This window comes from Malus sylvestris, chromosome 12, assembly GCF_916048215.2.
Source record: "Malus sylvestris chromosome 12, drMalSylv7.2, whole genome shotgun sequence".
Lineage (NCBI taxonomy): Eukaryota > Viridiplantae > Streptophyta > Magnoliopsida > Rosales > Rosaceae > Malus > Malus sylvestris.
The window spans coordinates 1299717-1327047 of NC_062271.1; the positions used below are offsets into that span (position 1 = coordinate 1299717).

Consider the following 27331-nt stretch of genomic DNA (forward strand, 5'->3'; position numbering starts at 1 on the left):
GAGTCTCTCATGTTCAGATTTGATCTAAACGTCCATGTTAGATATATATTTTATGTTGGCGGTTCCAAGTAGAATATAAATTAGGAAAACCTAACCTTCAAAGTGGCATGTGTATATCATAAGTAATTGGTAAAAGTTCATAGGATTACTAGGTGATGGTGGAACCCTAGTGCTTTCTTAATTTGATTTCTCCAAAACTTTTCCTTTTCTTTCATCTTTAAATTGCATATTAGTTTACTTTTATTAATTAAATTCGTTTTTAATTTAAGTAGGTTATAAAATCAATCATCTCAATTTCTACTTTACAATAATTAATTGGAATTTGGTTTATTTCGAATTATTTAATAATTCCTGTGGTGAACGACCTTGTCATTCTTGCAAGTATTAAAGGAGTTTTTAGCCTGTTTACGTGTGTAGTAAAATCCCTATCATGCAGCAACATGGTTACCTTTAGAATTACTCTTAAGTGGATCGGATTCGGCCTTCTTGAGTTTGCGACAATAATCAATTGTGTGGCCTCTCCACCCACAATAAGTGCACTTCAAATGTGATATGCAATTCTCTGTGTTGTGGCCAGTCTTGTCGCACTTTTCACACTTGGAGTTGTTACTTTTCTTCCCGGTGTCTTTCTGTGTATCTCTGGCTGCAAACACCGATGCCTCAGGTTGAGTCACTCCTTTTCCAGCGGACACATCACGATGACGTTCATGTTTGAGAACAAGAGAGTAAGCTTTACTGACCTTAGGCAGAGGGTCCATCATTAATATTTGTCCTCGCGTCATAGAGAATGACTCAGTCAATCCCATGAGAAACTTGATAGTTTTCTGTGTTTCTCGATAGGACAATTCCTCATTCGTAACTCCAAAGTTGCAAGCTGAGATAGGGCAAAGAATGTCCCTCTCATCCCACAAGCCTTTTGAGTTTGGTAAAATAAGACCCAACATACATGGTGCCTTGAACACAATCATGAATTTCATTTTCAATTTGGAAAAGTTGAACGCTGTTTACCTGAGAAAAGCGTTCTCGCAACTCGTTCCAAACTGCTTGTGCTCCATCACAGTAGAACACACTAGCTGCAATCTCCTTGAAGATTGAACTCAATAACCAAGTTTTGACCAGGCTGTTGTAGCGTCTACATTGCTGCAATTCATCAACGTCTTCTTCACTTGGTTTCTTGATCGACCCATCAACAAAACCATATTTGTTTTTTACTGTCAGGGCCATAGTCATAGAGTGACTCCATGTGTTTTAATTATCCTCAGTCAGGAGTTGTGATACAAGTACCAACCCAGGCTGATTTGAATGATGAAGATACAGTGGGTGATTAGGACTGTCAAATTTTGATGCCATTGGCTTCTTTGAGTTTTCATTGTCGTCTCCCATGGTGATGGCTAGGGTTTCTTTAGGTTACCAAGATCGTTGCTCTGATACCATATTGAAAGAATATTTGGTGAAATTGATTTCTATATTTCATCTCAATGCTAGTATAACATCTTTATACAGGATGGGATCAATTAAGATCCTAGACTATCTCATATAATTACGTCTGCTATACATACATAAAGGGAAGGAAACTAATGTCAATCAATTTACAATATTCCTCGGCTTATTTCTTGGAATTATCTACCGAACAGATTATTTATGGCGATGAAACAAAGGAGAAGTGTGTGGTGCTGGAAAACTGACATTTTGGACTTAATTGCAATTTTTGGAGTCCAGATGGCCTCTTTTGGGCTTGGGTCCTTATGAAAAAGTGTTCAAGACATCTTAAACTTTAAAACAAGCTATTTTGGGCTTGTTTTGGAGGTTGACAAGGCCTAAAACATGTTTGATTAGTTGCGTGGCTGATTAGTTGCATGTCAGATTTGCCTTTATTATTTAGGAGTTTGTTTCCTAGTTTCTTTTAATTTATTTTGTTTCCTAGTTTTATTCTAAGATTTTTCTAGGAAGGATTTCAATTGTAGTACTATAAATAAGGGTGGCCGGCCATAGTAATTCTCTACGAAACTTTGAGAGGATTGCCAAAGGCTCTAGTAGATTTCAAACTTTATTCTACAATGTGTTTTCATTCTTTTTCTATTTTGATAAAAAAATCCTTTTGATTTTAATATGAATATGCATAACTAATTTTCTTTTGCTAGGGCAAGGCCATAAGCCTTAGTATGAATATATAGGTTTTATTTAATTTCTTATGATATTATGTATGCTTGCTTTGAATTATTAATCATTGTGTTTAAACTATCTTTGTATCTTTAATGATTCGCGACCATTAGAATGTAGATAAGTAATTGGATGCAATTCAAAGTTGCATGTGTAATTCAATAATAGTTGATAAAATTACATAAGATTGTTATGGTGACGGCGGAACCTAGTGCTTCTACACTTCGATATTTAAAAACTGTTTCCTTTCTAATTGTTTTCTTTTAAACTGGTCTTTTGCGGATTTCTTTAATTTGTTTATTTAATATTTGTTTTTAATATTTTAAAATCCAAACTCAATTTTTGCAAAACTTTGTTTCAAGTAATTAATTAAGATTTGGTTTTATATAAATTGTTTTAATTAATCCCTATAAGAACGACCTTGAGCATTCTTACTATAACAATTTTATTTTCTTACAAGTATTTTGTATGATTTTAACTTTCTCTGCGCAGATACTTAAAAAATCTATCAAGGCACAATTCTATATAAACTCCAAATTTTGATTATTTTTTCAAATTTCTTTCTTGAAATCGTACTATTGTAGAAGTACTATCCGGCGTTTCGTCCCGTGATTTATACAATTAGCCCCTCTGAAATCTCAGTTTTAACCATCATGTAGGATCTGCATTATTGCCTGCACGTTTGGTTCATACAGGTGCAGGGCAATTGGACAAGCAAAAGCAAAAACCATAGGCACAAAAGGTGGAGGGTAGTAAATGCAAGGGCGAGGAAAACGTGGTCAAACAAGTAACACCAAAACTCAAATATGACATTGACAAAATTGACATTCAAAACACTAGTCATGAAAAACATGGGCAGGTCCATACATTGATTTGAGTCAGCAAGTAGCCTGCAGGAAGCAACTTTGTGTACATAATTCCACAGAACACAAACATCCAAAGACTTTCACTTTTAACCCACTCTCAAATATTTCTCTCTCCCTCCCCTGAATTTTTACCTGGTTTCACTGTAGTTTCCCTTATGCCTTATATATAACTTACTGTACACAAAGACTGTAGAGATGATGCCCCCCTCTAATCTGCAGACCTACTTTTACCACATCGCAGAGTTTAAGCTCTTGTGCTTTTACTAAAGTTTAAGGCTTTTTTTCTGAATATCCCGAAGCACACTAGAAAATCCGCTTCTGCTAGCTCAAAACCACCATCGGTTTTTTAAGCAGTGCCTACTCCAAGGAAATCAATGAAATGGATGGTAGTGGTCTTCTCATGATGCAGATCTTGATCTTCCCCAGATAATGACAGATTGGTCCTAGTGGTGGTGACTGACTCGTCCCCAGAAATTTCTGAATCTGATTGATGACCGGAATTGTCCACACCCTTCATAGCTGCAGCTGCTGCTCCAACGCCTCTCACTGGCCCAGTGCTCTTGCAGAAACCATTACCATTGCTACCAATCATCTTGTTAAATCCCCCATCACTTGATGATGGGCCTGCAACAACAAAAAGAAAAAAAAATATAGACTAAATTTCTTAAATACACTAATTAACCACATCAGAAACAATAAGGTGATCCAAGTTCCATCCTGAACTTTCTCGTCCAAGCTCATTTAACTTTGGAGTTCTTATGAGATCCGGTGAAGCTCATTTAACTTTGGAGTTCTTATGAGATCCGGTGAATGTGAGTTTGGTATGATATCGCATCCGACCATTGAACAATTTGGTCGTGCATTTTTTATGATTCATTTATAAATTGAAAAAGAGGTAACATAAGGAACAGTCACATACCCATAGGTGATCCAATGATTTGGGGGCGATGAAAAGGGTGGAACTTGGAGAAAAAGGTGGGAGGGGGTTTGTTTGAGGGAGTGAGGGAGAGATCAGTGCATGTTGAGGCAGACTGAGTGCTGTCATCATTGATGGTGCTTATTGAGACGGTTGATTCAGTACTGGTGGAAGGATTCTTTGGGAAATTAGCAACCACATGAGGAAGAGGGGAAGGAGGTGGAGGAGAAGAGGGCTTTCTCCTCTTGAAAACATTGGATTGCTCTCTGTGTCTTCTGGCCATGATCACATGCCAATGGTTCTTCACAGCATTGTCAGTCCTTCCAGGGAAAAGCCTTGCAATCATTGCCCATTTGTTGCCATAGAGTCTGTGGGCTGCCAGCAGCCTCTCTTCTTCCTCCTCACTGAATGCCCCTCTGTTGATCCTTGGATCTAGCTGGTTGAACCACCTCAATCTGCAACTCTTCCCTGCAAATCAAAAATCAGATGAAGAACAATGTTAGATTAAATAGTTTACATCCGAGGGGCAGAAATATACATGGGTGCGCAAACAGGAGAAAACAGTTCTGCGGAAATCATTTAACTTTCGAAGTACCAAAATCCAAAGAGGGGGGTATAAAATTTACCTGATCTACCATCAAGATGCTCAGCTATAACGTTCCAGTTTTGAGGACCATATTGTCCCACAAGTTCTTTGAGCTTTGAATCTTCAGCTGGTCTCCAATGGCCTCTGATACAACTCTTAGCACTAGTTCTCCCACCAGCAGGACTCCTACCTTCATCATCATCTTCCTCTCCAACAAGATTCAAATTCAAAGGCGTGGGTCTTTTCTGATCAACCCCAGAAAGCACACCAAGATCACTTATATTTTTTGGTCCCCCATTTTCCAAAGCCTGAAAACTCCATGGTTTGTTGGTTTGTTGGGATGATGAGGGACTGAAAGGCACAACCCCCATTGCAGAAGTAGAAGAACCACCAAAGATGTTTGAGAGAGAAAGTTGATTAGAAACAGGAGGTGGTGGCAAAAAGTTCAAATCTTGGTATCTGGTAAAACCATCACAATCACTCATCAGATGTCGAAACGCCATCAATACCTCTCAGTTGGAAAACTAACCCACCAAACAGAAAATCAGAAGGGTAAAAACCCAAAATGCAGAATCAATGAAAATGGAAGAAGAAAAAAAGCAGAAAACTTGGGGTGGTCTTTCTAATCAAACAGAAAAAGTGCAATGCCACAAGGCAGGACAACAGAAACCAGGACCTGGGCTTTCTTCTGTTATATCACACTCTATCTGTGAGATCACTCACTCCAACAAGGGTCTGTTTGGCAGGAAAGAAAGAGAGAGAAAAAGCAGAAATCAGAAGAAAATCGATTAAACAAGAAATGGGAACAGGAAACAAAGAAATGGGTTTTGTTTGGAAGAAAGAAATAAACAAAAAACCACACGGTTGAACTTTGATTCTCTCCTCCTCTCAGAGAGCCAGGGTGCTTATTTTGAGACTGATATCATCATCTCTCTCTCCTCTCTCTCTCAAATAGAAAAATGGGGCGGTGGGATTGTTTGGAAAGCAGGAAAGTCAGTGCTGCTGTTGTGCATGCACTTCGAGAACCGCTCGTGTGGGTGGTTCCCGTCGTGGTGGTGGGGATCAAAGCCTCTCTCTCTCTCTCTCTCTTTCTCTCTCTCTCTCTCAAGACTGATGCTTTTGAGTTTGAGATATTCGTGAGAGGGTTGGGTTGGGGGGGTTTATCTATGTAGTCGTAGAAGTACTCCTACTTGTAGTCGTAGTGCTGCATTGCTTCGGTTTTGTCTCATCCTTCTTTTCTTTTCTTTTTTTTTCTTGTGTGTTGGCATTGGTTTTTAGGGAAACCAGAATCTGTTTGTCTGTTTCCGAAACGTTTCTTTTGCCATTTTTTTTTTCAAATAACGGAAATTTTCAAGGACCGTAGACTTGAGCTTCATCCCAACAACCTGTCATTGCCCTTCTGTGTTCTCTCATTTCCCATAACTGAAATACTATCCTCATTATATATTTTTTTACGTCGGATCCTTTTTTTATGAATTTTAAGAATTTCGTTATTGTGAACGTTCATCGTATATTGTATGATTAAAAATTATTTTAAAATTTAAATTTTAAAATTAAATATAAATAGTATCTAATGAAAACTGATTGCACGATATACGATAAACAATCATGATCACGGAATTCCTAGGATCCCTAAAAAAAGAATTCAACGAGGATCATTTTCCTTCTTTTTTTTTCCGTATATAATATTCGGACACACCAACGAAGATTGATGTCAATTTTAAAACGGAATACGAAGTTTTAAATTTTTCATATTACATTGATATTTTGAAATTCGTTCAATTTACACTAACCGTAAAATTGTAATCTTTATTATGGAATTGAGAATCTGAGACCAACTAAATTTCCATAACAAAATTTAGTACAATTCTTCTCAAATTTACACATTTTGTTGTGTCTCTTTTGACAATAGGACTATAATTTAACGAAAGATGTAAATTGAAAAAATTTTAAAATAACATAGGGTAAAACTCAGGATTTTCAAACTAACACCAAAACTTCTAAATGTACTTATCCAATAATATTTAAGTACTTTCTATTTGTCTAAAGTTTATTTCCTTTTATTATTTTACTTCTGCTTCCATTTAAACCTTTTAGCTTAAGGGAATATATTTGAACAGATTTCTTTCTTTTTCTGCCTTTTTTTCTTTGTATTGTTCCATTTTTTTAAGTGCATGCATGTCCTTGTTGCAGGATCTAGCTTGGCAAATTGTACCAGCCTAAGCAAAGTGCCTTTTTCGTGTTCTTCTGCAAGCAAACGTTTTTCATTTGACCAAATTAAGAGTTGAGTAGCTATAGCAGGTTTTAGATGTCTATGATTTGTGAAAACAAAAGGATAAATTAGTAGAAATGATTATTTTACAAAAGGTAATGCTAAAAAAATTAATTATTTAGATTAAATTTTGTAAATTATATGATATGGTTATAAGATTACTACTTAAGTGTTGATTAACGTGTTTATTTTTTATTAATGATATATCACATGTTTGTAAATTTGGTTTAAAAAATTAGTCTACCTAACATTACTCTTTTACGAATCTCAACATTGAAATAAAGGGTGAATTCCGAATGAATCGGATTGGAAATAAATTTGTCAATTTCCATTCCAAAAATTTCGAATCAAAAATTTCAAATTTTTGTGAACTTTTAGAATCTGAGTTGTCTCAAAAGTTTTTCTGGCCACAACGGCAGATTAAATGTATATGACCTAGAAAAAAATGACAGGTTAGATGCAAATAAAAGAATTCTGGAATTTTCTTTTTCTCATCGAAAAAGAATTATTCATCCTTCTTATCTAATCATAAACATAAAACAATACTTTTTTTTTTTTAACATAAAACAATACTTTTCTAATACTGAGATGCGATAAAAAGAGAAAAATCACAATTTTATCGGATCTCATGTCTTGAACCTTATAGACCTCTTTATCTCAAAATAATCTTGGTGCAATTTAACAAGAGCTATCACTTTAATGTGCATTTCTACAAACAACCACTTCTTCCATGCGGGACAATTGTACTTATTCAACGATTCCTAAATACCATCGGACATATCACTTCTAATAACTCATAACAATCGCTATGCAAATATCCCTAGAAGAATTTTCCTAACATAAACATATTTTCATATATTCAGCCATCTAGAGTACCTGAGCTCGTTTGAAAGAGCTTTACAATTATTGAAAATGTTTTTAGTGAAAGTGTTTTTGAAACCAATTCTTAGTAAAAATACAAATAAATCTTGAAAAAAACACTTAAAAGTGTTTTTGGAACTCATATACATTCTCTAAAAACATTTCCTGTGATTTTAAATTCACTTTCACCACATTATTATTAGCTCATTGTGAGACTAAGCACATCCCTTCTCTTTAAGGTTACATTCAATTGTAATTGGTTGCCCATCTAAGCCTTCTCTAATTAGTACATCTCTTAAGTATCGAGGACCAACTAGAATTGGCTAGTCGACAAGTTTTCCAAAGATAAATTTGCAACAGCTCTGTGCTCGCAATGAAATGAAACCAAAACTAAACTTTAAGTGGAATTATGCTTAGGGGATAGGGGTGTGCTATCCACACACCCTATTTTACTTCTCACACATCTCTTGATAATTTCTGCCCATTGATCTTCTTCAATTCATCCGATCCGACGGTCGAAAATTAAAAAGATGTGTGAGAAGTAAAATGGGGTGTGTGGATATCACACCCCTAGGGGATATTACCCAAGGGTTGGTTATTTTGTCATAGACTATGTTAATGTCTCCAACTTATTCAAAATCCATAGAGAATATATAAATGGGAAAATAGCTTGCCAAATCATGTAAATTTTTTTTTGTCGAACAAATCATGTAAATTTTTTTGGATGGTCTAGAGTTGAAAACCATCGTAATTACTAAACAAATCTATATAATTAAATGTGAAAGTAATAATTTAAGCATCAGAGTCTCTTTGGCTCACATCACAACTATGTTTGGAGTCCTTATGTTCTTTTCTCAGTTACCATTCAAGTTTAAGGAGAGCATTCTTATGTCACATAGTACCACGGTCTAGTGGTATTCCTCGGTCTTAAGTTCGATTCTAGCCAAAGGCGAATTTGAATCACATTATTACTAGCTCATCCCCTCCCTATTAGTGTAGATAATATCATTTTTTTTCAGGAAAAAATAAATAAAATAAAAAAAGAAGAAGGAGAGCATCCCTATATAGTGTGCAGGTTTACCTTTTGAATGAGAAGTGAACCTAAATTGTAGGTGTATCTTAGTTTCTCGGGAATATTTAAAAGGATTGTAATCTTATCTAGAACCACATGCTTGCACTGGAATCCAAAACTAAATAAAATCAGGCATCAAACATGAAGTTAATAGGATATCTGGATACGCAGGAAATTCTGAGCTAAATTTCTTCCTTGTGGCTCAAATCGAGGCACGGAGCTAGTTGAGGTGGCTCTTGGCCGGGCCATGCTTGTTTAAGGTCTTTCAGACGAGTTACAAGAGCTCTGAGCCTGAGGAGCCCGAACTTAGCCTGTCAGGTTTTGAGAAGGTCTTTTGTTGGAGGAAAAATTTGTTCACGAATGTTAGATCCGTGCAATTTATGTTACCCACATAAGGTATTTGACAGACCATGCCACAACTAGCTTAGAAAGAGTTGGAAGATAGCCAATGGGTCAATAAACGCACTAGAAAAAGAGCCAATGTTGTGAAGACATAAATTAACTGCAACAAATACGAAAAGGACACATAGACTTTTAGTTCAATATGAGGCATTTAACTTTGACTCGTGAACAAACCAAACTGGACCTTGAGTGGTTGAGCATCTGCCTGCTCAACAAGTCTTGGGTTTTCGAGCTCATATACATATCAAGGTGTCCTTAGGCGCATGATATGCCAATCCTACCACCGTGCCCCGACTTAAGGAGACAGGGATCGGCCCTTCAGAGTCTCCCTTGAGTGATTTGCGCTCCAGGCATCTACCTTCCATAGGCTTACCACCAGAGACTTCCCCTAGCTGCATGAGGAGTGTGGTCAGCACCACGCTAGCAGAACATAGTGGTCTAACTAACATGGGTTACGGCCTCACTTGCCAACTGCCTGCGAGGAGTCTCTTCTATAAATATCCAAGTTGAACAAGAAGATCGGTAGTCGCCACTTGCTACTCAGAATTCTCTATATTCTAGTTTATCTCAAGCTATTTCTGACTTAGGAATCAAAGGCTCATTGACGGACGCTCTCCCCCTTTTCTCAGTTGTTTACCAATTAGAGTAACAATGTTAATTGTTTTGTATGTGCGATTTCATCAATTCAACCATGAACGGAATTTACATCCATAAATGCCTATAAATGCGAAAGGTTATAGGGCTAATAAGAATCCCTATAAGGCACAAAGACTCCAGATACCAACACCTAGGCCACAAGCCTGGAGTTGATAGACTGTCCCTCGATTGAAGTGTTGAGCAGCCAAACTCAAGCCTACTGAATTGTCTTCCCCCATTGTATTTGGGTTATTTTACCTTCCTTTGTGTTGATTTGTAATCTTCTATCGAATTAATTAAATTATCTTTTCAGACCAAAAAAAAAAAAAAGTGAGTTTGCCATTGAGCCGTTCATTCCGAGATCACAATAATTTCCAACCATATAAATATTATATTTATTCGATTAAAGGTTTTGGCCCTATTTTGTATTTCGGCAAAAAATGCATCATTTTCATATAGAAGAGGACTTCGTCATTAAATGTGGGACTCGCTAGCATTAAAAAGATGATCAATTTTACATGTTTATTAAAAAACTAACATTATTTACACATAAAACAAATAAAATGCTCTTTTATTTGATTGTATTGGATTTGGTTGTACAAAAATTTCGTCTTTTGAATAACAAAAATAATAAAAATTAAAAAATGGGTTAAAACTTTCTTTCTTCTCTTTTCTATTTCCCCTAAAGTAAAACCAAGGAAACTTGTTTGACAATGCAATGCATGCAAGTGCTTGGCTTTGAACTTTGCACAACGAACGTAGCCATACCCATCATTACATTTTATTTACCCCAAGAACACTCATCATTCCATTTGGCATTGAAAAACCAAAAGAATTGGTAACAAAAAGAAAAGAAAGATAAAAGTTAATCCCATCTCACAAAGAAAATATCACATCAAAAAAGAGAGTGAATGAAAGATCTCGTTGTTGTTGCCCCGAATCTGCGCAACAGAGAGATGAAAGTGAGTAGTAAGAAAAGCACTTAGGAGTGTAGTTTTGCTCACTGCCGTTAGGTGGCGATGTTCCTCATCAGCTTATTACACAAATTTTAAAACTTAAAATTAGTAATAAGTGTTAATGTACAAAATGAGTGAGATTTTCAAACAACGTAAAATATTAAATAAAGTTAAATTTTTGGCCCTTACAAGATTGGTCCGGTTACTAAGTGTAGATGAATATGTAGACAGATAGAAATAAGAAAGCAAACACAAGATATGCATCCTTCACCCTAAGTTAGGTTATGTCCACGAGAATAGATGAGTTCTCATTAATAGTGAAGAATTTACAAGATACATAGGTTCAAGCATCATGTAGCGAGTTCTATTGATGAGTTTAAGTATTATAATGACATTGAGAATTAATTGTAGGAAAATGATCTCATTTTATAATTAAGAAGAGTCTCCAACTTTTGATGTTGACAGATATCATGTTTTGATTGGTCTCTTAATTGAAGATGAATTCGTATGGTTCGACAGGATGCCTCAGTATGAACACTTTAGTGAGACTCTTAAAGTTATAGAGTGGACCGATATCTGATAGTTTAAAATTAATAAAGTATGACACAAACAACGATAACCCATAAAATAATGAACACCACACCGCATAAGGTTGGTGAGTAAAAATATTTTTCAAACAAGAACCCACCATGCAAACCAGAAACCCTAAAAAAGAAAAAGAAAAGAAAAGAAAAAGAAAAGAAAAGAAAAAAGCAAAAGAATCGTTTCAGACTTTCAGTAGTACGTTACGTCTGAGTTTTCTGATACGCGCACGTGTGAACTAAGAGAGAGAAAGAGTGTAAAGACGCTGCTGCGACAGACAACGGTTTCCACCGGTTTCGCGGTAACGTAGTAAACCCAATATTTTAATAATTTAAAAAATAGTATAGTGGGCGTTTGATTAATTATTTTTGTTTACAGTTTTGGCATCAGCATTATTGTTATTTTTACTTTTTGCGGTTCATGCTTTCTCCACTGCTTCTCCCATGCACTGCCGTTTTGTCTGTTTTCCGAAACCGTTTTGCATTTTTGTTTGGGGCTTCGGGTTACACGTGCGGGTGACTCGTTGTCGTACACGTGAACGGTGTTATCCGGACCTGACAATTTGGGGTAACGAAATCTATGAGGATATTGGGTGTGGTTCCCGCACTTGGAAGAGTGGTTGAGAAAGTGTTTGGGGAGTGTGGATGGACCAAAGTGCCCCTATGGCGCATGGGTGGTAGGGTGGAGAAGGTGAGGGGGGAGTTTCTTAAGACTATCTTCAATCGAAGGCTGGTATGACAACTCATTTTAGTCATTTAGCTTTTCAAGAAATTAATATTTTAATGAACAGTATAGGGTCATATTTCTTACCATCTCCAACCGAGCAGTGGCGAAGTCACGTGAGGGCGAGGAGTGGCGGCCGCCACTCCCCTAGCAGGAAAACAAGACTGGATTTCTGGGTATGCCCCTCCACTCGCCAAAAAACCCATTGGTTTAATGGTTCAGAGCTCCCTGCGATCCGGTGATGTCTGGGTTCTGCTGCGCGCAGCAACATATCGCGTTTTTTTTTTTAAATCATCCAGGCCAAAACAACGTCATTTTGGTCTTGACAAAAACAATTTTTAAAAATAATTGAAACGACACCGTTTCGTATGTTTGGAAATAAAAAATATATATATTGGGGGGGACTGCGTGTCCCCCTTTCACTCTCAATCCCTCTCAGACTCTCAGACTCTCAGTCCCATGTCCCTCCCCCTTCTGTTTTTCAACCTTTTTGCTAGAGAGCACAACAAAGTTGTCCCCCGCAACAGAAGAAATATTTTTTTAATTTGAATTGAATTGTCAACCTTCCAGCCACTCTCCACTTCTTCAGCCACTGGCTTCAGCCTTCAAAGGTGAATTTTTTTTAATGGGAACTTTAACGAAAAGCTCACGGTACTGTTTACTTTAACGAAAAACCACATTTTTACACTAAAAAATCAATCCTAGTACTATTCACTTTACCCTTTATTTTGTCTTTATCGTTAAAACTCAAAGTTTTCAAGCCTTTTTCATTAGTTTTCCTTTTTTTAATTCCTAATTTTACAATTCCTAACCCTAATTAATTATTTAATACAAATTTTGTTTGATTGGTATAGAATTTTACGGTAATGTACTAATATGGTTATTGATTATTGATCTGATTCTATGATTGTTGATATGAAATTAAAATTATTTTTTAGGGTGAAAATTAAAATTTGAATTCTTGATTGTTGATTAATTAATTGAATTATTACATAATGTATACAATTATTCATATGATTAGTTGAATTGAATATTTATTTATTGAATAATTTGTATGCTTATTGGTATTGCTTAATTGAATTGTTGGTTGGATTAATTGTAAAATCTTACATCGCCCAGGAGAGTGATCCTAATATGTATATTTCCATCCCTACCTAGCACGAGGCCTTTTGGGAGCTCACTAGCTTCGGAGTTCATCAAAACTCTGAAGTTAATTAAGTGAGTAGCACACGAGAGCACTCCCATGATGGGTGACCTACTGGGAAGTTCTCGTGTGAGTTCCCAGAAACAAAACCGTGAGGGTGTGGTCGGGGCCCAAAGCGGACAATATCATGCTACGGTGGTGGAGCGGGCCTGGGATGTGACAGATTGGTATCAGAGCAAATCCCTGGCCGGAAGTGTGCCGACGAGGACGTCGGGCCCCTAAGGGGGGTGGATTGCAACATCCCACATCGCCCAGGGGAGTGATCCTTAAATGTATATTCTCATCCCTACCTAGCACGAAGCCTTTTGGGAGCTCATTAGCTTCGGGTTCCATCGGAACTCCGAAGTTAAGTGAGTTTGCACGAGAGCAATCCCATGATGGGTGACCCACTGGAAAGTTGCTCGTGAGTCCCCAAAAACAAAACCGTGAGGAAATGGTAAGCACAAAGCGGACAATATTGTGCTACGGTGGTGGAACGGGCCTGGGATATGGTGGACCCAGGCCGGGATGTGACATTAATTATTATGCATATTAATATAGTCTACTCTAGAATTAAGAGTAAGAATTTTTTTTTTCCTCTCCATTTAACAGTTACGTAATGAACCGATACTATAAGAAACAATGCTTAAATTATGGAAGATATTACTATATAAAAGGATTTGGTTGTTGCTATTTTTTTGAACCTTGCAATTTTTTAACTTCCCCCTCCCTTTGTCAATTTCTAGCTTCACCACTACAACCGAGGGCCAAATGGCCATAGGGCTCGTTTTAGCCCTGTCACTAAAAACCACCTTCAACCGAAGGCCAAAGAGCCAAACATAATTTATTATTTAAATTTAAAAACTACAACAACTTAAATTTAAAAACTACAACTAAAATTAAAAAAATAAAACTTATATATTTCAAGTCAAATGTGAGAGGTTTTATTTAGAGTATGAAAATTAAAAAAAGAAAAAGAAAAAAAGAAGTGGGTGGGAGAGTCCCACATCGACTGTGGGAGAGGAAGTAGAAAGAAAAAAAGGAAGTGGGAGTCCCACATCGGCTGTGGGAGAGGGAAGTATAAAAAAAATGGAAGTGGGTGGGACATCGGCTGTGGGAGGGATTTGAGCAAGCTCCAAAGCTTATAAAACGAACACTCAAGCATTCAACTAAACATACTTTATGGGCCTATAATTAAATATATTTTTTTTAAATTTTGGCCCAAAAAAATTATTTTAAATAACGGTAACTAACATCAGCTAGTCGTTGGTTTCAAATTTATGGCCTCGTTCGGGGCTAGCTGGCTGGCTCATTTAGGCCAGCCGATTGGCCCTTTGGCCTTTTTTTGTCCAGTGGGATCCACGAGCCCTTTGGCCTAGCCCTTGGTTGGAGATGGTTTTCGGGCTATTTTCGTCCCTCTGGCCCTCTAGAGCCTTCGGTTGGAGATGGCCTAAGGGAACCGGATCCCAATAATTTGCCAAATATCATTTGATCTAGACCGTTGAAATTTGATCAAACGATTACAATTATTATAACTTTTAGAGGGGCCCTGACACACCCCGACCCGAATCAGGGCATGCTGGTCGTCACGTGAGGGTGATGTAGCCATGAGCACAATGCAGAAGTAATAATGATAATAGAGAATACGAATAAATGAAAACCAACTCATAATAGTACACCAACTCATAATAGTAATAGTTAAGACAAGTGCTAGAATATGTGTGAATACACAATCAGAGCATAAGTAGCCTAAGTTTAGTCCAGAAAACAAGTACTAATTAAACGACGCCCAAAGATGCCCTACATTTGTGATAGTCTGTCAGAATCGCCAATCAATCCTCATGAGCCACCAATGAACAAGCTTATCCAAAACCTGGAGGGGCGCAAAACAGAAAGTGTAAATGGGCAAAAACAAAGCTTTTCAAAATCATTTCATTTATCAAATGCTCTAACCCCTCACTGTAAAACATGTATAACTTTCCCAGAAATAGAATAAATATATATTTCAATTCATGCTTCACATATCCATATTCATAAGTATGCCATGCCAAAATATAAAATAGAATAAGTAACTCAGGTGAAAATAAATTCATGGAAAATAACATATTAGCCGGAACCCTTGCAGAGGTCTGTACGGCTGAATTCATAGCTCATTAGTCAATCTAGCCGGAGTCATCGCAAGTGACCTATATGGCACTACACTGCACACGAGTCGGAACCACTGTAAAGGTCTGTACTACAAGACTGGGTGTAATATAGTTATACTCAATGTTACGTTCTCATGATAGATGTGCGATAAATCGCTAGTCACCTATGAGTCGGAATCACCTATAATGGTCTGTACGACAAGATTGTGCACCTAAATTGGATCCAATGTGAGCATATGGTGCGGGAGGTGACATCATAAACATGCCTGTACCATATCTATGGCTAAATCACAATCACCCAGGGTGCAAGTTTATGAGCACTCAATCACGTCGCACAGTATCAATATCTCATACAACAAAACATAACTCACCTGCTACTTACCTGAGCGTCCACAACACCAATTCATGTTATGCATCATATACTAATTCATATGCTGAATATAAATTTATATGCATGGCATTTCAAAGCATACTTTCATTTAAACACAATTTCTGGGAAAATATCAAGTATATAAATATATACTAAAAACCAAAAGCCCACTCACTGATATGTCGAAGGGTCGTAGCCCCCGAGTCGCCCTTGACTGCGCTCGTCCTCGGGATAGGTCTCACCTATATGCGAAATAACTGAATAAACGTTATTTAAAGCACGTAAACAAAACTAGTTAATAACTTCTCATACATTGCTCAAATGGGATGTTTAAATATACCAACGTGATCTACACAACCTCACGAATATACACATTCAATTGGCACCTTATATAATTGCTTTTGAAATGTGTTCACTTGTGGAAAACTAGGTAACTCTTATCTATTAATTTTCCAAGTGCACTGCAACAAAGCCTATATAGTTCATGGAGTTAAAGTCATTTCTTCAAACAATGACTTAGGAAATGTGACTTGAATTTTAATTTTAGTTTAGAACTAATTATGTAGTTTTTATAAAATCGTTTTAGTATGCATAGCAATGATATAAATATGTGGAATTATTAGTTAAGTTTGTTTACTTTATAGACAAAAAGAACATAAAGAGCGGCCTTTGTTGAAAAAGAATCACAAGATTAGCTCGTAGCAGCAATTACAACTCCATTTGACCGACCCTTTTTAATAAAGTGATTGGTCCATGGACTTTTCCTAATAACAACAAAAACTTTTCTCTATGGTGACATATAACAAAGAAACTTTGACATATATTAAACAAACATCGAGCAAAATGAAGACTAAGAAAGATTTTTTTTTTTTCTAAAAAAGAAAAAAAGGGACTAGCTGATTGCCAAGTTACGGTAATTCACTTTTTAACTGATGAGGAAGATTCAGAGACATTTCAGCTTCTTTTGATTATAGTGTGATTCACCAACACCAGAAATTGAACGCATAATAAATTGTCTGAAATACGAGGTTGGAATTTGTCCCACACAATGAACCATCCTGTGGTGGTTGAGAAAGATAATTAGAAACATAATTTACTAGGAGGGTTTTCACGTTATGGAGTACTATATTTAAAAAGTACGTACCATAGAAAGAAGGGAACTTTAACGAAAAGCACCCGGTACTGTTCACTTTAACGAAAAACCATATTTTTATACTAAAAAGTCAATCCTTGTACTATTCATTTTACCCTTCATTTTGTCCTTATCATTAAAACTCAAAGTTTTCAAGCCCTTTTCATTAGTTTTCCTTAGAAAGAATCATAAAACTATTATACTTTATATTGTACTATTTCCAAATACAAACGGTTGTGTGAATGTGTATTGGTGGTAATTACCATGCACGTGATTAACTATAATCAGTAATTAAGGAATCCAAATTGGAGGATCACATCGACATTTTCAATTGTTTACGTCTTAATATAAGATATCGACATCTCGTTAACAACTTCGTGATGCACCATGTTGGTTAGTTCTTAGTAAAGATTAATTTGGATGCGTCAACATGAAAAATACGTATTAATTGATTACATCTTGTATAACAATAAGAAATGATAATCACAGAATCTAATTCTCTACTTGCATAATACCTACTTAATTTTATTCATTTTTTATTTGATTTAGTCAGTATGATGATCTTTTGTGACCGAAAGTAAATGTCATGAGTTTTTATTTGATTTATTCGTGTTTTTATTTATTTCTATTGAGGGCGAGACTTGACCCAATAGAAAGGTTGGTCACAAGTTCGAGTAAGGGAAACAGTCTATTTGCAAAGGAAATGTAAGACTGTGTACAACACACATTCCTCTTGAGACTCGCAAGCAAAAAACTTTGTTGACTTAAGAGTAGTTTTGTGTTTTTTTTTTAATTCTGATGAACAGATATAAACAAATAGGTGTATAATGATTAAAATACTGTGCGATGAGTTATTTTTTCCTTAACAATAATGCCTAATTGCTTATAGCAGTCGAGGAAAACAAAGGGAAATTATGAGAAACTAACAAGATTAAAGCAAATGATTAGTTATTTATATAATACCGTTCTTGTTAATTTATTTCTTGTATACACATATCACATATATAATATCATGCCGTTAGCCAAGTTTTTCGTTAGTCACAATCATTTTGCATATATAGAATGTCCCACCCAATGTTCTTTTGTCTGTTTTCTTTTGCCTTTTTCTTGCTGATTGATGACCCTTAATTTGTTGCATGCATGAATCCTACCGTACTTTTTGACCCCAAAAGACCACGAGCTGCAAAAGCCTTTTTGTTTCACTTGGAATAATAATTGATGGAATCGGGAGGTTAACCAACTAAGTGACCAACCCACCACTAACAACTTAAAGGAATTCTCTCTCTTTATTTTGTTGTGAAAAAGTTTTTTGAGCAAGAGACTAATTAAGGTGTGGCCTTAATGTTACTGCACTGAGTGTAATAGATGCTTTATTATTAAATTTTATATTCACTAATAATTGTCTATTTTCAGTTTTAATCATTCATTTTTCATATCATTCGATGTTACATACTATTAAAATAAATTGCAAAATTTAAAAATTTTAGATGTGGCTGCGGTGCATTTTGATAACAGTATACCAAGCTTAACAGCTTGTGATCCTGTGGTTGTAATTGTGACAAGTGTAAGCATCTTGTAATTTTTGTAATAGCTTACGGAGTAAGCAACCTTGTTAGATATATACCCTTGATAACTGCCATAGTAATCTGTTAAGAAAAACTATTAATGAAAAACCACTTCTTGTCTAAACTTTCTCTCTTTCTCTCTCTTTGAATACTCTTTCTTCTTCTGCAAGAATACAATTCTTCTTCTTTGCTGTTACATTTACATGGTATCATTCGTCGGAAGAGCTTCGTGCTTGACGGTTTATTGATCTTGGTTCTTCTACTTCCGCTCTACTACTCAATTTAGGGTTTCTAATTACCCTCTTCTTCTTTGTTTCTCGGTGCCCGTAATCTTGCACATAAGTTGTTTGATCTTACACCTCAAAGAATTTTTCTTAAGAATCTTGCTTGTTATTCGATCATGGTGATTGCAATGCAACTGCAAATTCTTCAATCCCTGACTACTTCTTTAATTTCATTAGTTTCACCTCTTTAATTTCATTAGTTTCACCCTCCGTCTCTATGAAACTTGATGAATCCAACTACATCACATGGCATTTTCAGATGGAGCTTATTTTGGAAGGCCATGGTATTATGGGTTTTGTGGATGGTACAAACCCTTGACCTCCAAGATTTGATACTCAGTTTTCGAGTGATTCCACTGTGTCTTTCAGTGATGATTACAAGATTTGGAAGATGCATGATCGAGCTCTCATGCAACTCATTACTGCCATTGTCTCATTCTGCAATTTCTTGTGCTATAGGTAGCACCAGTGCTCGAGATTTATATGTTTGTCTTAAGGAACAGTTCTCCATTGTCACTTGCGCTACAATCTTTCAAATGAAATTTGAGTTGCATAACATCAAGAAAAGTACATATTCTATTTCTTTGTATCTTCAACGCATTAAAGAAGCCCGTGATTACTGGGCTGCTGTTGGAGTTCTATTTGATGATGATGACATTGTGATCTTGACTCTTAATGGTCTGTCTTCTGAATATAATACACTGAGAACTATTATTAGGGGTAGGGAGAATGTTATTTTTATGAAGGATCTTCGCTCATAGTTGCTTGCTAAAAAAACAATGATTGCTAATGTTTCTGTCACTCATTTCCTTTATGCAATGGTGGCTAGCAATCTCTCTGGTTCATCTAAGTCTTCTAACTTTGAAGATAATGCGCATTATGAGAGTTCCTTTAAAAATGGTAATTCCTCAAATGGAGGTTGGTTTTGGCTATAAGTCAAATTACAACAGAAACAAGGGTAAAGGCAAGCATTACTATAATTCTTAGTCTCGATTTGGCAATGAAAAGTATGGTAACTTCAATAACAATGCTCTTGGTCTTCTTGGTACTTCTCCACCAAGGTCACGAGGGTTTTCCTAGACTCCATGTCAAATATGTGATAAATATGGACATCTAGCTGTTACTTGCAGATTCATAAATACTGTGAATCATGTTACAGAAGGATGTCAAATATGTGGGAAGAGGAATCACATTGCCCCATTTTGTCACTTCAGAAATGTAAACATTCAATCTCAGCAAGTGTCAGCTATGCATGTTGTTGCTCCATCAACTATTCCAAGTGTTCCCCCTCAACAAATGTGGCTTACTGATTCTGGGCAACATCTCATATGATTGCGGATCTCAATATCTTGTCATTGGCTTCTCAATTTCCTTCCAAAGAAACAATCTAAACAGTTGTTGGTGGTGCAGGTTTATCAATCTCCCACATTGGTTCTGCCATGCTCCATACACATCTTAAACCATTGCGCCTTAATTCAGTTTATATGTCCCTAGATTAACTCAGAATCTTTTATCTATGCATAGACTGTGCTTGGATAATAACTGTAGTTAATATATGATGCTGTCTGTTTTTGGATCCAGGACAAAGCCACATGGAAGATTCTATTCCAGGGACTTTGCAGTAATGGATTATATCATATTCCTCTCCCAGCCTCACACCATTCTTCACAACCCAAAGTACAAGTGCTTTTCTTAGACAACAAGTATCTTCTAGTCTATGGCATAGTAGAATAGGTCGCCTATCCAATTATATAGTTTCTACAATGTTAAGAAAGTGCAATGTCTCTGTTATTCCTGATGACAAGTTTATGATGTGTCATACATGTCTAGATGGAAAGTTTTGTAAATTGCCATTTGTTCCTTCTACCTCTAAGTCCGTACATCATTTTGATATTGTTCACAGTGATGTCTGGGGTTCTTTTCCATGTAATTTTGTATAGGGTTTTAAATACTATGTGACATTCATTGATGAATGCACTAGATATTGTTGATTTTTTTGCTATAATCAATAAAAGTAATGTTTATTCATCTTTCATTGCCTTTTACAACTTTGTGTCGAGTCACTTTGCCATTTTTGTTAAAACATTACAAAGTGATGGAGGAGATGAATATATTAGCAAGCCATTTCAACATTTTCTTATGAATAAAGGTATTAAACACCAACTTTCATGCCTATATACCCCTGAACAAAATGGCTTAGCTGAGAGGAAGCATAGACATATTGTTGAAACAGCTATAACCCTCTTACAAACTGCCTTATTGCCCCCTAAATTCTGGTATTTTGCTTGTCAAGTTGTTGTCTACCTCATAAACAGAATGCCAACTCCAACACTAAATAAAAAATCACCATTTGAATTGTTATTTAAACACATTCCAGACATCAATCATCTTAAGATCTTTGGCTGTTCTTGTTTCCCACCGTTGAAACCCTATAATAGTACCAAGTTACAACCTAAAACCACAAAATGTGTCTTTTTAGGCTATGCTTCCAAATACAAAGGCTACATATGCTATGAGGTGAATCAACAGAAGGTTTATATCTCTAGGCATGTCATTTTTTATGAGAGTGAATTTCCCTATGCCATGTTGTCTTCCAAACACTTATCTTAGTCCTCTTTTATTTCTTCCAATATGTCTTCATGTGCTCTCATGCTATCTGTTACACATGACAATCATGTTGCTCCCATATCAATTGCATCTATTATGCATGTCCTTGTGTCACATACTATACCATCATCTCCACATGGACTTATAAACCCAATTCTTGAATCCATTACTGCAACTTCAACACAATATGTTCCTCCTACTTTTCATGTGGCTATAGATTTGTCCTCTGGATCCAACTCTCATGATAGCACTAAGATATCCATTGAGTTTCAACTTGAGAGCTTACAAGTTATTCTCTCTATACTACCTATGAATACGCATGCTATGCAAACAAGATCCAAGACTGGTATCTTCAAGCCCAAAGTATTTCTCTCAATAGTTGCAGATGAGAAATCAGTTGAATTAACTCAAGTGGAACCATCCACATACAAGTCAGCTATTAAATCTTCAGTGTGGTGTGCAACTATGGAAGAAGAACTCTTAGCGTTGCATTCTCAAGGCACTTGGTCTTTGGTTCCTCTTCCTGCAAATAAGAACTTGGTAGGGTGTAAGTGGGTCTTCAAAATTAAAAGAAATGTAGATGGTACTATATCAAGGTAAAAAGTCAGACTTGTTGCTAAGGGCTTCAATCAAGAAGAAAAGATTGACTATAAGGAGACTTTTAGTCCAGTTGTTAAACCTACAATTGTTAGATTAATCTTGGCTTTAAGTGCACAATTTGGTTGGTTTTTAAGGCAGCTTGATGTGAAGAATGTCTTCCTTCATGACATTTTACAAGAATAGGTCTACATGTCTCAACCCCCAGGGTTTATAAACTCTCAACAGCCTCCTCATGTCTACAAGTTGCCTAAATCTCTATATGGTTTAAAAAACAAGCCCCAAGGGCTTGGAATGAGAGGTTCACCAATTTGTTGCATTCTCTGGGATTTCTAACTACTTATTCTGATTCATCATTATTTGTGAAGCATGTTGGGAATTCTGTGGTGATTCTCTTGTTGTATGTAGATGATAATCACAGACAATGCTATTGCAGCTATTCAAGATGTCATCTAGTTTTTAGCTCATGAATTTGATATTAAAGATTTGGGGCCCTTACATTATTTTTTAGGGATCCAAATCACTCATAGTGCCACTGGTTTATTTCTCTCATAGTTCAAGTATGTAACAGATTTGATAAACAAGATTGATATGGCTCTCTCCAAATCATGTCACACACCTTGTCTACCTTATAAAAGGTTACTTAAGGATGATGGCAAACCTTTTCATAATCCAGCGCTGTATAGAAGTGTGGTGGGTGCTTTGCAATATCGTACTTTTATAAGACCTGATATTGCTTTCTCAGTGCATCAGGTTTGTCAGTTTATGCATTGTCCAATGGAATCTCATTTTATAGCTATGAAGAGAATTCTCATATATTTGAAAGTTACAGTGGACTATGGTATTCAATTCAGCAAAGGAGATTTAGATTTACATGCATTCAGTGATGCTGACTGGGCTGGGGATCCAAATGACAAAAGTTCTACTACAGGTTTGGTGGTCTACTTGGGTTCCAGTCCTATCTCTTGGTCCTCTAAGAAACAAATCACAGTCTCTAAATCTTCAACTGAAGCTGAATATCGAGCTCTCTCTTCTACAGCTGCAGAGATTAACTGGATTAAGCAACTTCTGTAATTTCTCAAAGTTGATGTGCCATATCCAACTACTCTATTCTATGACAACCTCTCTGCCATAGCATTAGCTTACAATCCAGTCATGTACCAAATGACAAAGCACATTGAAGTTGATATTCACTTTGTCCGAGAGAGAGTTGCCAAGAAGTTACTTCAAGTGCATTTTGTTTCTTCTAATGAACAATTTGCTGATATACTTACCAAGGGTTTGTCTACTCCTTTGTTCCAGAGACACTGTTCCAATCTTAGGTTGAGCAAACCTCATCCTACGATTGAGGGGGGATGATAACAGTATACCAAGCTTAACAACTTGTGATCATGTGGTTGTAATTATGACAGGTGTGAGCATCTTGTAATCCTTGTAATAGCTTAAGGAGTAAGCAACCTTGTTAGATATATACATTTGATAACTTCCATTATAATCTGTTAAGAAAAACTATTAATGAAAAACCACTTCTCTGTCTAAACTTTCTCTCTTTCTCTTTCTTCGAATACTATTTCTTCTTCTGCAAGAATACAATTCTTCTTCTTTGCTGTTACATTTACACATGTCATCCTGTGATTATAAATATATGTGTGTAATATATCTATTGGGTCTTCATCACAAAGATAGGTCGTTATTCTCAATCTCTCAGTCGTCATGCATGCTTTTATAGTATTAGGGTTAGGGTGTCCCCTCCTCCCGACGAAATTAATGGAAACCCTACCCAGTTACCACGCGACCAGAATACATCCGCTACGTACTTATGCTAATCATGTGGGAGCTAGTAGCAGTAGAGGTTATCTCGATACATGTTTCCATGTAGGGTTTGATCTCATAGTTATTGTGAGTACAATATTTAACTAGTATTTAGGGATTTGATTAGACTAGCATTGGTAGTCTCACCAGTTGTTTTGGATAGTATATTCAGAGGCTAAAGGGAGTTCAAAGAGTCTATAGCTTTATGTTGACGTAAGGATCAAGTAATTGGCTATTAGGTGAGATGGAACTCTATGATTCGAGCACTATAAATCCAAGGGATCCCTGCACATATAGTATACGCAGTAAAGCTTACAAACTCCCCATTTAGTTGAGTGCATTAGGGCTATAGTGGGTAGAAGTTTTCCTTGTGGTTCAAGTAACCAGAGCTCTCGAGAATGGCTGCTCCATATATGTTCTATTTGTGTGTTTTATTAGTTATAATCATATAGGTCTCACAATATATAATTAAGCTTTGTTTTCTTGCGTGGAAACCTTTTTCAAGAAAGTAATTAACTTTCACATGTTTCTAATTTTACATGTGATATTATGTACTAATATATACTAAGAGAATGGGGTTTGAACTCGGAACCAATGTAGTAATTTATATAATATCATGAAATTCTCCATCCATTGCTTATTAATCTTATTTTCAATTATCTTATTTTATTAGAATATTATAGTAGATTATCTTATGTTAAATTTAACGGCACACTATATGTATTTAGCTCAAGCCGAATTATTCGACACTTCATGAAGGTCATAATTTAAAGCCTATCATAGAAGTATATGTATTGTCTTTGGCCTCTTGTTCTAAATATTTCACAAGTTAAATCAAACTTCATACATGTGATGATCAATGCATACATGTACCCAATACTTAGTAAATTCTTATTTACTATGCCGTTTCATATATTTAGGAACGGGCTTCCAATTGTAGGCCATGTTTCTTGAAATTGTCATCACCAGTGTGTGCATGATATATACTTGCCGATACAACCAAATAAAAACTTGGATTCAATAAACTAAGATGTCTAGAGAGGTTAAGAGATCAAGGCGGTTACTTAACAAGAACGTACGACCGACATGTAACTAAGCAATCAGAGTGTCCATGCGAACAAATGTTTTGCATAGCAAATATCGATATTCTCAAGCGTTCATAGCAGGACACATATGAAATATGTCCTCAAGTAGATCCATTCCAAAAAATAAAACCATGCAGTTAAAACATCAACATAAACAACAAATATTTTAAAGTGATACCATCTTAGATACATAGGCAGAAAATCCTTACAAAAATATGGAAGTTAATTATTCTACTAAAAGTTAAGTTGTTCAGCTAATTGCTAATTCAAAACAAGCTCCAAACAAGGAGCAGGCTGAGTAGATTCATAACTAATATTGACAAATCTTATGTCCTGTGTGGAAATGATAATGAGAATCAAGATCATGTTTTTGCTAAGGGCAATTTTGCTACTAACGTTTGGAAACCAATCCCTAATATTGACATGGAAAATCTCCACACAAGTAGTTTCAATTTATCAAGTTCGCTTGATTCGTTGCCATATGACGAATCTGAGAATCTTTCTTTGTTAAGTAAAGTCTTATTGATATGCTGGCAAATATGGAATGATAAGAACAATGTAATCTTTAGGAAGACGAAGCCTCATCCTACTAAGGTTCCTTTACTAGCTGTTGCAGTTGGGATGGACTTTTTCAGGTTGGTTCGAAGATAGGAGGGAATCCCAGGAAGGTTGTGACGGAGATAAACAAATGGCATCCGCCTGATCAGGCTTTGCAAAGATTAATTTTGATGGCTCTGTGGCTAGGAAGAATTCAGTGGCTGGTTTTGAAGTTCGGGATGAAAATGGTTGCCCATTAGTGGTTGGTGCTCGTTCTTTAGGCATGTGTACCATTACAGTAGCTGAAGCGTTCGCTCTTCGTGATGCTCTAAGATTTGCACAGCAGAAAGACTCAAAACTGGTTATTGATGCGATTGAAGAAAGATGCAATGTACACTGAGAATTAGTGATACAATTGCGGATATTGAATGGTTGGTTTCTTCTTTCCACTACTTAACTTAGAAGCATGTCTATCGAGAGGCAAATTTTGTTGCTAATGCTGTAACTACTTTAGGTCTTACTCTTTCGAATATGTTTATCTGGGATCGAGAGCTTTCTGATAAGGCTTCTACGGCGCTTTTATTTTATTATAACGGATATGGTTGTTCGCGAGGTTTCTCGCTTTAATGCATTTCCTTTTTAGCCCAAAAAAAATAAAAACAGAAAATTTTAAATTATCTTATTTTATCATAATATTATAACAAATTATCACATGTTAAATTTAACGGTTATACGTATTTTGACGTCACTCAATATATATTGTATGTATTTAGCTCAGAGTCATTCTACACTTCATGAAGATCATAATTTAAAGCCTACCTAAAAGTACTTTGGCATCTTGCTCTAAATATTTCACAAGGTGCATCAAACGTCATATATGTGATGATCAAGGCATGCATGTGCACATTGCTTTGTAGCTTCCTATTTAATAGTGCTGTTTCATATGTATTTAGGAACGGGCTTCCAATTGTAGGCCATTTTTCTTGAAATTGTCATCACTACCTAGCGTGATACTTGCCGATACAACCAGGGTTCAATAGACTAAAATGACTAGAGAGGTTAGCAGATCAAGGTGGTTACTTAACAAGAACGTACCAGCATGTAACTAAGCAATTGGAGCGTCCATGCGAACAAATATTATGCATAGCAAATATCGATAGTCTCAAGCGTTCATAACAGGACACATGAAATATGTCCTCAAGTGGATCCATTCCAAAAAACAATACCATGCAGTTAAAACATCAACCTGTACAAAAAACTATTTTTTTTAGAGATATAATCTTAACTAGATATACACACACACACAGAGACATACAAGATAAAAACTTGGATTCAACATACTCAGTAAGATGTCTACAGGTTAACAGATTTAGGTGGTTACATAACAAAAGCCTTGATAAAATATGCATATCTTCGATATTCTCAACCTTTCAGATTCCTTCAATCGATCCGTTTTCTAACGAAATTGTCGGCTGTATATATAAAAAATAAAACTACGCATGGTTCTTCACAACAATATAGTTACATTAAAGGCGTAAGAAATTCGGGCAATTCACATAAGAGATCAGTCAAAATGATTTAGTATTTAACTTGTCATTCAAAAAATCGAACCTAAAACTACTTAAACTGTTGTGCTAAGTGAGAAATGAAACCATGCATGTTAGCTTTTTGTTTTGCCTGCAAAACTATATATATTAGTTAAATCGTCATCATATTTTTGTAAGAACATTGTGTGAGAATGTGAGGTCAAAGTTCCACATCGACAAGGAACCAAACCAAACAAAGACTTATATGGTGTTGAGCTATTTGTTTTATGTTGGAACCTCAATTTTCTTCCCATTGTTAGTTTAATTAGAATTATTATCTCAGATCTTTATGTAAACCATGGGCCAAGTTAACGACCAAAATGTCAGCTTATTTTGGCTCTTGTTCTTCACATCACATCCCTGATTGTATTTCCAAGAATCTAAAAACATTAAA

General features: G+C 36.0%; 2 protein-coding genes across 2 annotated transcripts; both read right to left on the bottom strand.

Moving 5' to 3' along the window:
• Positions 1–428: 428 nt before the first annotated feature.
• LOC126593579 (uncharacterized) lies at positions 429–1224 on the bottom strand. Its single transcript, XM_050259681.1, has 2 exons — positions 1009–1224; positions 429–953 (listed from the first exon to the last, which is right to left on the bottom strand). Exons 1-2 carry the CDS (start codon positions 1222–1224, stop codon positions 429–431), a joined length of 741 nt encoding a protein of 246 aa, XP_050115638.1.
• A 1724-nt stretch (positions 1225–2948) lies between these two features.
• Positions 2949–5691, bottom strand: LOC126593456 (transcription factor MYB56-like). Its single transcript, XM_050259533.1, has 3 exons — positions 4569–5691; positions 3946–4410; positions 2949–3650 (listed from the first exon to the last, which is right to left on the bottom strand). The coding sequence occupies exons 1-3, from the start codon at positions 5029–5031 to the stop codon at positions 3373–3375; spliced, it is 1206 nt and encodes a 401-aa protein (XP_050115490.1). The 5' UTR covers positions 5032–5691; the 3' UTR covers positions 2949–3372.
• Between the last annotated feature and the right edge of the window lie 21640 nt (positions 5692–27331).

Bases quoted from the DNA above. Each gene is read 5' to 3' on its own strand.
- LOC126593579 (XM_050259681.1), bottom strand. From the start codon at position 1,224: ATGGCCCTGACAGTAAAAAACAAATATGGTTTTGTTGATGGGTCGATC. The intron at 954-1,008 runs GTAAACAGCGTT...ATTGTGTTCAAG, and splicing joins TGCGAGAACGCTTTTCTCAG to GCACCATGTATGTTGGGTCT.
- LOC126593456 (XM_050259533.1), bottom strand. From the start codon at position 5,031: ATGGCGTTTCGACATCTGATGAGTGATTGTGATGGTTTTACCAGATAC. The intron at 4,411-4,568 runs GTAAATTTTATA...TTTGATTTGCAG, and splicing joins GCATCTTGATGGTAGATCAG to GGAAGAGTTGCAGATTGAGG. The intron at 3,651-3,945 runs GTATGTGACTGT...TTGTTGTTGCAG, and splicing joins AATCATTGGATCACCTATGG to GCCCATCATCAAGTGATGGG.